Here is a 15139-nt window from a genome sequence, read left to right on the forward strand (position 1 = left end):
GGAATATGTCAGATGTCCATCTACACTGCTCACACGTTTTAGAACCTCCTGTTTTCCAGTGCTACATCCTGAAGGCAAATGCATCTACAGTGTGACTTAACACTATGGAGGTAGTAAATTGATGCCACAGCACGAAGGAGAATACTTTCATCACAAAACAGGAGCTTGCCTCAGTAGACCTTTGTGTCCCAGGTTCCTAACCTCATCCCCCAAGTTTTTCAGCCAACTCTGGCAGTCTGAAGCGAACTTTTACTATTTCAGGGCCCTTGGGAGCTCAGACCTGGTTCCATCATATATAAGATAGCCATGTGTTTTGTCTCTGCAGCATCTGTCACCAGCAGAAATCCCTGCCCTTTCGGACAGCTTGGTATAGTGTCCCTTCTGCTATACCAAGAACTGAAGCACAAAGGAAGACTATAGCCTACTTTCCTGAAGCTTTCAGGAGAGAACACTAAAGGCTTACACATGAAGACCACAGCCCTTTCTGCCCATAAGGTACCAGGCAAACCCAGCAAGCAATCCAGTTGACTCCCAGCCTCTCTAACCTTTTTTCACCCTTGCTGTACTCTAAGGAAGCCATTAAGCTTTCTGGGACTTGACTGACACACAGAGGTTAAGCAAGGTTACTCACTGGCTCTGTCAAGCTGCTGTCTTTCTCCAAGAACTGTACAACACAGTACGCCAACTGTAGGGAAAAAAAAAACACAAAAGAAAAACAACCAAACAAAAAACACACACAACAATAAAAACATGGCAAGATTAGAGCTTCCTCAAGTGTACCAGAGATTTAAGTGCCACCATCACCCTCAGCTGGAAGTCACATCATGTCCTCCACAGTAGGTGTGATGAGCAGACAGTTGCAGTTCCAAATGAATCCAGTTTTTCTGATGGCAGGTGAAGACTCTAAGACCAGGCAGGCAGGGCCTGAGCTCAGGATATTTGTGCAGCATAAAGGATAAAACTTGAGCTGCCTAGTGCAGCCTGCAGCTAATACATGCAAGTGCAAGCACCAGTGCACACCTGCAAAGGAACAAACCTGACTATCCTAAAGCCCTGCCCCATAAAAACAAGGTTGAGAGAACAGACATCACTGCTGAGTACCCATACCTTTTCACTTCCTAGCCTGAGTCCTGATCTTCTCTGCTCTTCTATTATGTATTCTAAATTGCAAGAAATTAATCTCTATCCCAGCCTAGCTGTTCAGCACACTGATTTCTCCACATATCTCAGTGGTGACTAACTTGACACAACACACACACAAGCTGATGACTGCAGCTGGGAATTTTACCACTCCATTTTCAGCAGGGCCCAAATATTTCACAAACTTCCAGCACAAAAAGGCAAAGCAGGCCACAGCATTAAGTCAGCAGGAAACGGCAGGACACCCTCCTGTCAGTTAGTGGCAAAAAACACACATGCACATACACGCCCAGGCACCACAAGGCTGGGACAAATCACCACAATAAGGGAGTAATGCAGAGCCCAAAACATCTCACAGCAAGAACTCTGTACAACACAGTCATGCAGCTTGGTGAACAGCTATAAGCAAGCCTGAACAATGGCTTTTGCAAGAATCACGATCTACTCCGGGAACTTGCACTTCTCACCTGTGGGTGGTAGACACTAAGAGACTTCACCTTGTGCAGTGGTAACAAGACCCTGATGAGAAACATCTTGTGCTCTTCCTTCAGAGGCAAAGCAAACCCATTGATTATGCTGAAAAGAAACAAGAGTCTCATTAACACCTTTACCCAGCACAAACACAATATCTCTCACCTCAAAAGAAACAGTGGCTTGCCCTAGCTCTCATTCGTCACTTGAGAAAGTACCCACCAGAAGCCGCACGGTTGCTGGGGCCCGGCCTGCATACCAGGCTCAGCAAGAGTGCTTCCTCAGCAGGCATGGCAGAGAAATGTCTCTGAAGGGGCCTCTGCTCTGTCCTGTGCCAGGCTGAGCCCACACACACTTAAGCAGAAGCTCTGGGGAAGGCCAGGACAGAGGCAGCCAGTTCTTGAGGTTTGTACTTTACAGAACAGGAGGATGGTGGCACAACAGAGGGCTGCAAACAGAAGGGCAGCTGAAGCCACGGAGTAGGCTGTCCGCTGCTAAGGCTTCTCAAGGCTGTGAGGAACTCTTCTCTTTTACTGCCTACTGAGACAAGACAGCAAGCGTGACTGGACTCAAATGAACAGAAGACAAATCCGGAGAGGAGAAGGTTACCATGGCATTTATCAGCAGGCTGGAGAGTACTTTCATCATGTCCTTCAATCAGACTGAGATCCCCTAGAAGAGGTGGCTCCTGCAAGAACTGCTGAAGGAAGGCACGGCCAGCTCACGCAGCACACTGAGCTGGGAGGTCTCACTCACTATGGACCCTCTGGGACTTTCAAAATGACCTTACCTTCCCAGGATCTCCAGCAGCTCTGCAATCCCATTGTGGTGTTCTGTTTCATAGATGAACCTAAAGAGGAAAGAAGAATGACAGGTCATTGCCAAGTGCTGGATATAGTTTGATAAGCAAAAGGAAGGAAAAACACTGGAGGCGGAGAGTTTCCTAGCAAATAACAGAACTCCAAGATGACAGGGCAAGATGTAAGAGATAAAGCAAATAAATTCATGACCTCCAGATCAGCTAAAGCTCACAGGTTCCAACATTTGCTATGTGTGCTGAAGACAATTCTCACATCATCACAGCTCCTAAGCAGAGACGAATGCTATCCCTATCAAAGTAGTGTGACATAACTAAGTCAATTAGCTGCTAGTCACAGTTTGGATCAGAGGGAATCACAGCCTAGTGCCCCAAATTTATCTCACAGTATTGTCCCACTCACTCACTAGGCCAGTGGCAGTAAGAAACATCTCACCTATAAAATATATTGTTGATCTGCCGCCTCACATACGCTCGCAGACCCAGGAACTTCCCATAGATCCTGTGGAGAATAGTCTTTAGGAAGTCTCGTTCTCTGGGGTCTTCACTGTCAAAGAGATCCAGCAGCTGTGGGGAGAGAAATTCAATCAGTGTCTGCATACTGCCTGTCTGGACAAAGCTACCAGCAACACTGAGCATGGCTTCTGTCAGGCAAAAGCGGCTCTTCCAGCTGAGTGATGCCTTCAGCATCCTGAGCACAGCGATTGCTTCCCTGAAACATGCAGCCTCTTAGACACAAGCTGGAACCGTCAAGCACTTCTTTTGCCTGCACACTCTACAAAGCTGCATGTTCCTGGATTTCTCCTGCAAGGCCCCCAGTGCCCCTCTCCACCTGTACAGTGAGTGATGGATTCCAGGGACTACCGCTTGCACATACTCTCACCCCACACAGAGAATTCTGGCTACTCATTCCAGACTAGACAAAGAAAAAAAGAAACCCCACATCACCAAGTACCTGCTGACAAAGCCAGACTGTTTGCCTAACTCCTCAACCAAAAATCTACTGCATGTCCTTCATAAAGGTGGTGCACAGTGGCAGGGGAAACAATTACTTACAGATAGCACAAACTTCTGGTCAATGTATTTCTTGGCTATGTTTGGTTGAAAGTCAGGTGATTCCAGAAACCGGAGGAAGAACTCATACACGAGCTATGGGGGGAGAAAGAGAGATCACTTAGAAATACCCCCTCCCCATCCGCTTACCAGTGTTTACTTCAGATTTTAAAAGTTTTCCTTCTCCTTAAGGATTCTGGGAAAGGCCAGGAAGCCTGAACTGGAGCAAAGAAAACAAAGCAACCTGTGTTCCCCACCCAGTGGGATCAACTCAGCTCTGATGGGCAAGGGGATGGTGGCACATAAAGGCTCGAGTCTGCATGAGGTCTCCTCACGTCAGGTCTCACAAAAGACAACAGCCACCTACTCAGATGAAGATACTTGGCCTGGGAAGATATTCTCCCTCCTTCAGCCCACATCTCTACAGTAAAGGGAAACCTCCAGAGGAGGTGGCAAAGGCTCAGGCTCCACTGGAAGAAGCCCCTGAGACACAGCAAGGAAGAAGCAGAGAAATGAAATGGAACCCAGGAAAACAAATTGTGTCCTCTGCATCCTGCAAATTGACTCCAGATTGGCTTGGACCTGCTAAGCCACATGAGCTACACGTTGTCCCACCTGGACAACAAGGGTCCACTTGCTTTAAGAAGGCTGTCAGTGCTCAAACAGCAACTTCTGGTCCCGCTGTGCTCCTAGAAGCACAAGTCTGTTCCTAAGCTGACCCTGAGTAGTAGTTCTGAGGGACACTAGGCCAGACAAGATTGCTGCAACCCAAAGGTCAGATTCAGGAGTGGAAGGGGCTATGGGGCCACCCATCCACTGCCAAGGCCCAGCTGCCAAGGACAGCAGCACAGAACAAAAATGAGGTGATGACCAAGAAACTCAGCACACACTCGCCGTGAATCCATGCTGGCTGCTGCGGGTTTAACTCTGAGAAACAAATGCTTCCTGGCATTCATAGCATTCTGGTGCTGAGGAAACACTGCTTCTGTTGATGCTCACATCCTTATGTCAACTGCAGCAGTGAGAAGTGATTAACCACTGCTGCAGAATTGCACCTTATTTCCTCTCAGTATTTTCTGCTTCACTCTGCAGTGCCTGGCTCTTGCTCTGCCTTTTTCTGCTTGACAACATGTCCCTGTTCAAGTTCCTGGGGAGACCCCCCTAAGTTTACCTCCCAACTTCCACTGCTGAGCTCTGCTAAACCATGCTCACTGTTGCTTTCATAACCATTTTCACCTAGATTGTCTTAAAGTCTATTTCCCAGGACAAATAGCCTAATGAAAAGATCCTTGGTTCCCTTCCTCCAGCTGAATTACACCCAGCATACAGACTCTTGTCCCAAGTACCAAGCAATAGGATGAGAGGAAATGGCCTCAAGTCACGCCAGAGAAGGTTTAGATTGGATATTAGGAAAAAAAATTCACAGAAAGGGTTGTCAGGCATTGAAACAGGCTGCCCAGGGAAGTGGGGGAGTCACCATCCCTGGAGGTGTTTAAAAGACATGCAGATGAGGTTCTTAGGGATACGGTTTAGTGGTAGACTTGGCAGTATTGGGTTAATGGTTGGACTTGGTGATCTTAAAGGTCTTTTCCACTAAAAATGATTCTAGGATTCTATACAGGAGACACGCTAGCAGGTGCCAGCACAGGCTTTGCTTTGGCACCAAGCAGTGTCTCTTCCTCCTTGTGCCTCCCAGGGAGCTGGGCAAGGAGAGGGTTGCCAAAGCAGGCAGGGGTGCTGTGTCCGAAGCTGCTGAAGCACAGAAGAAGGCGGCTCTTGAGCCTTCAGGAGGGACATTAACACTGCTGGGAATAATTTCTTACACAGGCAATATGGCACAACCTCCTCATCACCAATAAAGTGTTCACTCCTAGCCTAACTCAAGGCCACATGGGACTACAGCCATTGCAAGTGACTGTTGAACACAGGCATCAGCCTGTTTACGTTGCCTACAGGCCACCTCTGACCCATGGCTGGCAGGCCTGGTCTCTCCCCATCCCCACACCAGCAATCCCTGCACGCTGGGGGAGCAGCCAGCAGCAGGGCTGGCAAGCTCCAGCATCACATGGACTCTCGACTTCCTGGAGATAGATTCACGAGATCTATATCCCCCACACCTCCTCACCTGAAGGTGCGGCCAGGCAGCCTCTAATGTAGGCTCATCTTCCTCAGGGTCAAACTCCGCGCCTGTGGGGTTGGATGATGGAGGGAGTGTCCGGAAGAGGTTCACTGAAAACTGAGGTGAGTGAAAAGGTGTGTGAATGACATACCTGCACCTCATAATGGTCCTCCCTGTAGCAAATCCTTCACTGCAGAGCAACGCACTGTGATTTGCCATAGCTGTGCCCACAAATAAATCCTTCCGCAGAGGTTGTAGGGTTACAGTATGCATATGAACTACACAAGTATAGTCTGTGCCAGAGACAAGAGCTACCAGCTATCCCTACACCAGGCACTGTCACCCCCCACTTTCTTTTTCTCTTTCTTGGGGTGGGCAGATAAAAAGGAATGGGTAGGACTGGGGTCACACTCCTCTCTGAAAAATCCCTACCCCTTCCTCCCCACATGCTTCCAAATGGCCCCTATTTCTTTGGCACATAAATGTGTACTGGCCCCACGCCCTACCATGATAACAGCTTCAGGATAGATGGCCTCAGTAACAACATCACGATTGTGTGTGATGTATTCCACCATCTCATTGAGACCTGCTCGCTTCACCTCCTTGAACTTCAGGTCACTGAGGGGGTCAGAGATGAAGTCAAACAGCACGCAGCACTGCCGCAGCTTCTGGATGAAAAGCTCTTCTCGTTCATGTGGAGGAGCATCTGTCAGAGAAAGTATGGACACCTGTCCTTAGAGACAGGCAGAACATCATCCTGGTTTGCCCAGGTATCAGTGCGTTTTGCTCCCTGTCCTGCATTTCCCTTTCCCCCCTCACAATGCCCCTTGAGCTGGCAGGGGAAGAGAAGAGGCAGTGTTACCCCTGCTGTGGAGATGGAACAGTGCAGGCAGAGGGATTGCAAAGCCTCTGGAGACACTGCCCCATAAGGCAATTCCAAACACAGCAGCAGTTTCTGATCTGATAAGCATCGATCCCTTCTCAGTACAAGGTACACTGGAAAAGAAACTGACTTAACTAGCTCCCATCACAGACCAGTGACAACCTCCAGTCACAAAGGGAGCTGGGCAGAGAACACTGCAGGCTAACCCCCCTCCCAGAGGGGACAAGGAGGCAGAGGCCCTATATTAACAGTATTCTCTTTTTGATATGTTGCCACTGAAAACTACACACTGCTAAGGCAAATCAGGCAAACTGACCTCTTGCTTGTAGAATGGCTGCTGAGCTGCAAGGCAGTCGCCTTTTCTAAAAGGACTGTCTGTTGCTGTGAGCAATGTCAGCAATGGGTCTGGCTGAGTGACTGCTGCAAATGCTTTCTCCTTGTCCACACTTAAGTCATGTTTAATTGCACCATTATGCAGACTAACTGCTAATGCTGGGTAATTGCCCTAATGTGGACAAGTTCAATAGCACTACTGTAATTTGCAACGGAAACAAGGAGGAGGAGGAGGCCTGGTCCTCTCTCAGGAATGGATGGCTGTAGGAACCAACAGCAGTCTGCACCAAGGTCTCTGCACTTTACCACCCTCCTGCACAACCTGATGAAGAATCTGAGGCAATCCTAAGTACATATAAGCATGAGGGTTTAAATCAGTTCAAATGGGAAGGTAAGTACTGAAGTTTGCATTGAGTGTTTGTCCTCCTTTTCTTTTAGGCTACCCATCAATTCTCAACCTGCTGCTGAGCCAAGCACCTTTCCCAGAGCCATCCCTGCTGCACTGCCAGCAGGAGGGTAGCAGGACACTGACAGGGTCACTTTGGGAAGAGCCCTTATACCACCCCACTCTGCCTGGAGAAGGTGCAGCTTGTCATGCAAGTCACCCCCACCTCACAGCTTCTTTACCTTTAAGGGCTGGGAGCTTTTGTAGCTCACGGTTTTTACTCAGGTTGAAGCGAGAAGAGCTGTGCCGACGCTCCTTCTTCACAATCTGGGGTCCCCCTGAATACTTGATCTTATTCAGCTGGGTTGGTGGGGGAGCACTGTTACTGGGCCGCTTATTTGAAGTTGTCTGCTGCTGTTGCTGCTGCTGAAGCTGCTGAGCCTGATGAGGGAGAATAAAACAACTCATAAGTTTTTACATAGAAGCCTCGCAAACAATCTGATGTCATCATTATATTCTTGGACTGAGGAAACCAGGCACATTTTTCACTGTTGCACTTGCAATTCAGTGCATCTTGCCTGCTCCTGCAGGGCTCTGGATCCACTGGTTGCATTTGCAGCATATGTGCAAAGCAAACATCATTTTTACTCATATCTGTGAGGTACCACAAAGACACTGGAGCCTCTCAGCACACTGGGTGCTAAGGAAAGCAATGCCATGTCTTGCAAGAAGTTACAGGAAATTGTTGACACAAAAAAGCAGAAATAAGAACTTTCCATGGTCCAAACAGAAATTTCAGCATGCTACTGTGTGCAATGACAGCACTCTGTACAACACAGAGCAAAGAACTTTTGAAAACTAGCAAGTTGCTTCCTTATCCTTGTGTAGGGAAGCAACTGGGAAAAAGCAAAGCAGCATGTAGTACAGAGGAGACATGACAGCCCTGGAAAGGCTAAAATCATTGCTCCATCCACAGACAGGGAGCTGCTAGTCTAAAAAACACACAGGCCATGCCCAACCCTGAGGTCCAAGGCTGGTGGCTTTCCCAACCCATCCCGGCTGCTCCCTCCATTTCTGCCTTGTCTCAGCCTCACTGCTGTCTGAACTTTTCCTGCCAACTAGCATCCAAGTCATCTATCTAGCTTTTAGCCAAACAATCTCTTTGCCTGCGCTTTCCTCCTGCAGACATCCTCTCCACTTCATGCTTGTTAAACAGCACTTACAGGGGCACTTTCCTATTTTTAGCAGGTGGCCAGAAACTCAAGACAGTGTTTGTTCAGCTCAGCTCTGTTCTGACCCGGCTGAAGCTCCACTGGTTCGAGTCCCACTTGGGCCATAACAGCTCAATAACTGACCCAACTCATGGAAAACTTAACATGGCAGAAGGCAACACCCACTGCACCCACAGCATGTGGGAAAGCAGCAAGGTAGGAGTAGAGAAAGCTGCCTACAGGGAGACAAGTGCAAAGATACCCTGTGAAAAATAGTGCTCAACACAAAACACCAATTATTTTGTCAAGCCATTACTCTGAACCAGAAATCAGAAAAATTTTGGTTCTGGTCTGGCTCTGCTTGAAGGAAAACTGTTCTGTTTCAAGCCCAGCTTCAAGCCAAGATAGGGGGAGAGAAGAAGATTGGAACACTCTTGAATTCAGGTTTGATCTGTTTCCTTTCATGAAGTAGCACTGTCCCACAATGAGAGGAAGGGATAAGATGAGCTTATGATGAAAACAGCTGTGTCAGTCAGACAAAGCAGGCCTAGACTACAAATCAGAGGCAACTTGTTCTGAACTCTGGTCTCTTCTCAGTTAAGTCAGGCTGAATCCTTGCTGGTAACCTTCCGAGAGTGAGAAATTAATTCCTCACCCTGAGTATTTGGGTATCATTGCAGCAGAAGCTACTCAGTTGTTGCCCAGATGCTTTTGGGAAGGCTAGTCCTTTACTCTCCATCACTCTCCTTCCACAGGGAAGGAGGGTGAAATCTGAATGCTGAACCACCATGGAAAAAAGATGGTAGAGGGAGAAACAAAAGGTGCACCGTCAGCCTCATAGGTAATACTGAGGGAAGCAGGACACATGTCCTCTCTCCTAGCTGACAGGACATGCCTGTGCACTCCCCATCGACCCAGAAATGACACAGGCAAATCATAGAAACATAGAACAGTTTGGGTTGGAAAGGACCTTCAAAAGTCATCCAGTCCAATGCCCCTGCAATGAACAGGGACATCTTCAACTAGATCAGGTTGCTCAGACCCCCATCAAGACTGGCATTGAATGTTTGCAGGAATGGGGCATCTAGCACCTCTCTGGGCAACCTGGGCCAGTGTTTTACCACCCTCATTGTAAAAAATTTCTTCCTCAAACGTTCTAAGCATGGAGTGTGTACTGCCTGTGAATGGGTTGTGGCCACACTGACTTCACCAGGGGTCTGGAAAAGTTCTTGCCAGCAGCTTCTGCAGTCTTCAACAGCTGGCATAAAGAGAGACAAAACACAGTTTCAGGTTTAGCTGCTAGTTAAGCAGACATACACATGGAAGAAAAAAAAAAAAATCACACAACTGGGTTTGTTAAAGAAAAATCCAATGATGGGGGAGATCGTATGTACTGTTACGCTGCAGTGCTCAGACGGTTTTAGGACAGATTGCTTCTATATGGACTTTCTGGCATCAAGCTGAATACTTTCTTTCAGGGTGTGCTTCCTGTGGCAGGCCTGCTGTTCTTCTGCCTTGAACACCTCCTACCTTGGCACAAGAATCAGAAGAGGCTTCTTTTAAGTTTCCTAACACTTGCTTCTCCAAAGTTTCCAACTCTGAAAACACAGCAGATTGTTAAAACTGAAAGCTTTTATCTTAATGCACAAGTATCAACCTCACAAACTGCTTCCCCAACATGAACACCAGCTGCCCACTCCGTGGCTGCTGGCAGACATCTCCCTGACAAGGCTCAGCCCCCTCCTGGCAGGCAGGGCTCGCACCACCACAGCAAAGGTCAGCATATGCCGCTCAAGTGACTGGAGAACAGCACAAAGGTGTTCGCTCAATTGCGGTGCAGCAGCCCCACCTTTGCCACTGTGGTGGAGCAGCTATTCATGACAACAAATGGGCCAGCCCCAATTGCAACCACATTCTAACTCCCCCAAGCACAGGCTCCCTGGTCACAGCACTTCCTCCTCACTGGTTCCCACCGCCTCCTTGTGAGGAACATGCCTTCACACATCAATGACCTCCAGGCCCTGGACTTGCTCTGTGCCATTTCTCTTCACCCCAGGCTGCTAGGAGCAGAGACTCTTCCCCAAGCCACCCTGAGCTCTGCCAGCTTCTCCTCCACTCATGCGTGACCTCACCTCTGCAGGCACTCCTACCATGGCTGGATGCATCGCCACTTGGAAAGCCCTTCTGCCTCACTGGTCCCTTGAGCATCCCCTGTTTGTCAAGCTTCTGTCAGCCCAGATCTGCTCTCAGCTCCTCCTCCTCTTCAGATGACTCTTCCGTTCCCATCCCTCAAGTCAATACCTGCTCTCTTTGTCTGCTGTTACACAGCTTTCCTATTAAAATCAAGCTCTCTGCCTCAGAAGTAATATTAACACACTCTAATGCCTATTTCTGAATAATAAACTCCAGGTACTGCAGTAACAAACCCCACGGAGATATCTGCAAAATACAGCAGCTCAGTAAAAAGAAGCACTCTCTCCCAGAGCTGCAAATCTCATCAGCGAGGTTCCAAGCTGCCCTTGAGGCTGCAGAGCAACTCCTCTCTCCTCTTTACTGCTGCTGCTAATCCCTGCTCCCACTTCCAGGTCATTAACGCTCTTCCCCACCCAGCTGTCTCTTCCAGTCTTTCTGGCCAGGAGGAGTAACTCTTTCTCATCCCCTCATTCAATGCTGCCTTAGTCTCTGACATAATCTATTTTCTCTCCTTAAATAGCCACACAGAAATCCTCTCCATTCATATTTTCATCATGTTCCAGAGGGAACGAACTAAATAAACCTTTAACTTCCCACTCCCTGCTCTCATGTTTTCCTCCACTCCTCCTGTCTCTTCCTGAGCAAGCTGCTTCCCCAAAGCCAGGGGCTGGCCAAGCTCTGCTGGCTTTTCACCTCAGACAGCTTCACCCTAAGATGGGCATCTAAAAGAGCACTGCAGTACCCCTGTACTTATGGGAGAATTCAAACACTTCCTTCCCTTGTGGGGATGTGCCTACTTTTAAACATATCTGCCCTTCCAAATCAGCTCCACTAAAAGCTCATTCACTGCAGAGAACAAAGCACTATGCTTGAGGGTTTCTAACTGACTCCCACCCCCTTCATCTCCCTCCACAGAGATTGCCATAGGAGGTCCTCATCCACTGCACTTTCTCAGATTTGTCTAAGCAGAGTTGCTCTTCAACCAGCTTTACTCATTCCACCAGCCAGACAACTTGAAAGCAAAACCAGTCACAACTTTCTGGTACTGGGATAAATTAGGGCTGAGTCCTCCCCAGCTCCTTGGAGCATGGTGTGAGAGAGAAAAGTGTGTACTGGAAGAGGGCTGCTCAGATGCTGCTCTCCTCCAGCAAGCCCATCAAGCATCTATTGAGACATGAAGAAAAAAAATAATTCTCTTTGGTTCACACAACTTTCACTCTAGAAAAGGCAATCAAGTAACTGTAACTCTATGGAGGAATTTACAGGACACAAAACTCTCGCAATGGCAGCAGAGGCATCCAGGCTAGGCTTGGCCCATCAACCCCACCAGGCGACACCACTCCTAGTGTTTCAAGGGTCAAAGCACCTCCTCCTTCTGACACAAGGAAGGAGTCCCTCTCCCAGCACACGTTACCTAATTCCTCATGGCCCCCCAAATATGAAAGTTAAAATACCTTTCTGTGCTTCCTGAAGAGCAGGAAGATCGCATTCAAACCGGTATACATTTCTTCTCACCAAGCAAAGAGCTCTCTTCCATTCTGCAGCAGAGCAGTCCAGAGACAGCAAAGCACCAAGAGAGAACAAACTCCACTGCAAACTCAACAGGGAAACGGAGAAGATACCTGTGACAATGCACACTGCACAGGTGTCTCCTTTCTGCTCTGCTCTCTGTTCCTATGATCAAAGGAGACCCAGCCTTCCATCTTAAAGAAGGGCTGGATTTTGTCTGCAGTATGAGGAAGCAGCTGGGTATGTTTTGTGGGAGGGAAAATTAGATGCACCAATTCTAAGTTTCTTCTGCACCAAGAACAACCAGACACTACGTGCCATTTCAGGTCACAGAAGGAAGCTTGCAGGCTGTACTACTCTTCCTTTCTTGCTGCACCATTTGTAACCAAGAAAACAGCACCACAGCCCACTGCTCATTTGGATGGGGACATATTGGAGTGCTCTGCTTTGATGGCTATCCGTCACACTCGCATTGCAAGACCCAGGCTTTCCTTCCTCTTCTCAGAGCTGTGAACTCAGCAGACAAAAAATAAAAGGTAAGCTTGACTCCATGATGTCAAGGCAGGAGTTCTCTCACTTCTTCAGAGTCTGCAGACAGTTCTGCCAACATGCTGTTTTCAGTCGTATACACAAAAAAAAATCGGCAGAAGCCAAGACCAGGGTGGGATATAAAATCTACAAAACTGCTACCTGCTCTGAGGCAAACAAACTCAGCTTCTGATTCCTTGATGGCCACATGGCAGGGCAGCCATGAGCACGGCCTGGACCATGAAACAGAGTGGCTAGTAGAAGGGATATTTTCTGAGCCTCTGCAACACAGATCTATGCTTTGAAAGAGACTCTATAATAACCTTATTTTGACTACAACCATGCCACTGAACTACAGATTTCTTCTTAGTCTTCATTAGCTTTACATCTCCTACCTCAAATCCTCCAAATTACAAGTGCAACATATTCCAGAGAAGACTCGAGCACACAGGCTCCTATGGACATAGAAGTGACACAGCTCATTTGCCAAATTGCAGTATTAAAAAAAAAAAATAAACCACACACATATGCATGCTTCCTTGGACATGCGTACAATGCTCTTCCGAGCCAAGTCTCAAAATCACAACCTCGCTGTTTGAGTGCCGGACAAACTCAAGTCTACCAGAAAAGTTCCAGTTCACCCAAATTTTTTTTAGTTCTAAGCACAGCTTATCATGTTCTGCTGCGGCCATTCTAACACATATAGCTTGGCAACATCAAAATTAAGAGCAAAGGAGACTCTGCACAGCTGGGAATACAGACTGTGCTGCCTTGTGAATAATGTTGTGTTCAGCAACAAAACTGTTTGATATCAAAGGAGAACCATTTAATCTTTAGCAGTTTATTCTTGTAGGTGTCCTATCCATTGCTTCCTCATCTCACTCCCCTAGAAAAAGCCTCAGAAGAGGCATTTCGTTCCTTTTTTATTGCTTCTCACTATTCTCTCACTCTGACACAAGGTGACAACGGAGTTTATTGCACTTTGCTCTGATAGGAGCAAGGAAGCTGCTCCCATCTGTCAGGCTTCCTCCTTCTTGATAACCATGGCTCTTCTCTCTCTGCAGCCAAATTCACCATGCTCTGCAAGAAGTGCTTGCCATCAGCTTCTTGCCAAGTCTCTTTTTGCAGGGCTGTAGTGTACGAGACTCATCCTGGCCTCTTCCATAGTCATCGCTCCCTTCGAACCAACTTTTAAGACGAACTAACTTAATCTTAACTTTACTCTTTGCTGCTGTCTTCTCTGATTCCTTAAGATCTTGAAGACCTAAGTTATCTGGCAGAGCAGCCTGAAGCAGCTAGAATGAAAGATGTCATTCTTCCTCAAAGATGAGTTGCACACACGCTCTGCTGCATCCAAGGTGAAAGCCTTACCTCTTCCGAATTCTCTGTCCCACCATCCTTCCCGCTACTGCCACTGCCAGGCTTTGTGGTGCTTTTAGTAGACTTCGGAGACTCCTGAAAAGACGAAAATATATTCAGAGAAAATTTCACCTCGTCCAGAATTCTGGCATCTCTGCAGAGTCCAGCTGTGCATGAACACTGACCCACCGCACCTCCACCCTTGTAGCACTCTAAGCCCTCTTCCCTGAGTAAGGCACCCAGAACGACGCCCACGACATGGGACACCCACGGTGGGGGCTCAGGCCCAAGCAGGTGCGGTGCTGGCACATCCCGCCCTGGTCACCGCGGGCAGACCCCAGCCGGACACCTTCGGGTGACGGGGTCCCACGCCGACCCAGCCTGGCCCAGCCCTTCCCCCGGGCACGGCCCCGCCGCTGCCCACGGGTGCTCCAAGGCGCAGGGCACCCACAGCCCCGACAGCCACGGCCCCGCCCGCCCGCCCCGGGCGGCGGCAGAGGCGGATCCGGGCCCCGACCCCGCCCGTGGGCAGCGCCGCAGACAGAACGGGCAGCGGGGTATCGGCAGCCGCCGCCGCCGACCGCCCCGCAACGGGGCCGAGACATGGGTGGGCTCGTACCTCCCCCACCGGGGACATGGCGGGGGAGGGGCAGCCGTGCCTCGCAGCCCCCGCGACTTCCCGCCGTCTCCCGAGCGCGCGGGGCGGGCCGCCGCCCCCCCACCGGGCTCACGCGGGGTAACCGGCACAGACGGCCGCCCCCCGCCCGGCGCGCGCCCCCGCCGCCCTCCTGCACCACCCGCCCCGCCCGCCCCGGGCGCGCGCCCCCGCCCCCTGCCGGCCGCAGCCCCGCGCGCGCCCCCACCCAAGGGCCGCGCCGAGTGAAGGCCGCGGCGGGGAGGGCGGCGGGAGCGAGGCGGCCGGTGCCCGGAGAGCGCCAGGCCACCCCCACACCGCCGCCGCACCTTCTCCTTCTTCAGCTTGTAGGGCATGGTGAGCGCCAGGCCCCAGCTGCTCCGCGCCCGCCACCGCCTGCGCCCGGGCCCAGCCGCAGCGCCCTGCTCCCATTGGGCCAGCCGCGCCGGCCGGCCTAGCAACAGTCTCCGCCACCGCCGCGCGACGCTGACGTAGGGCAGGAGA

General features: G+C 49.7%; 1 protein-coding gene across 7 annotated transcripts in view; it reads right to left on the reverse strand.

Moving 5' to 3' along the window:
• Nucleotides 1-15139, reverse strand: part of PPP2R5D (protein phosphatase 2 regulatory subunit B'delta) — a 33380-nt gene extending 18241 nt beyond the window's left edge. For 2 of the 7 annotated variants that reach the window (XM_065058992.1, XM_065058986.1), the window contains exons 1-10: nucleotides 14965-15139; nucleotides 14014-14097; nucleotides 7444-7642; nucleotides 6107-6306; nucleotides 5607-5717; nucleotides 3485-3577; nucleotides 2865-2995; nucleotides 2402-2461; nucleotides 1608-1716; nucleotides 632-685 (exon numbers count right to left, since the gene is read on the reverse strand). In XM_065058992.1, the coding sequence (XP_064915064.1) occupies nucleotides 632-685; nucleotides 1608-1716; nucleotides 2402-2461; nucleotides 2865-2995; nucleotides 3485-3577; nucleotides 5607-5717; nucleotides 6107-6306; nucleotides 7444-7642; nucleotides 14014-14097; nucleotides 14965-14991 (1068 nt within the window). In that variant the 5' untranslated portion in view covers nucleotides 14992-15139. Of the gene's footprint in view, nucleotides 1-631; nucleotides 686-1607; nucleotides 1717-2401; nucleotides 2462-2864; nucleotides 2996-3484; nucleotides 3578-5606; nucleotides 5718-6106; nucleotides 6307-7443; nucleotides 7643-12059; nucleotides 12267-14013; nucleotides 14098-14195; nucleotides 14215-14620; nucleotides 14733-14964 lie in introns of those variants that run through there. The other 5 variants (XM_065058991.1, XM_065058987.1, XM_065058993.1 and 2 more) reach the window with 5 other exon arrangements.

The sequence above is a fragment of the Columba livia genome, chromosome 3, assembly GCF_036013475.1.
Source record: "Columba livia isolate bColLiv1 breed racing homer chromosome 3, bColLiv1.pat.W.v2, whole genome shotgun sequence".
NCBI classification, from domain to species: domain Eukaryota; kingdom Metazoa; phylum Chordata; class Aves; order Columbiformes; family Columbidae; genus Columba; species Columba livia.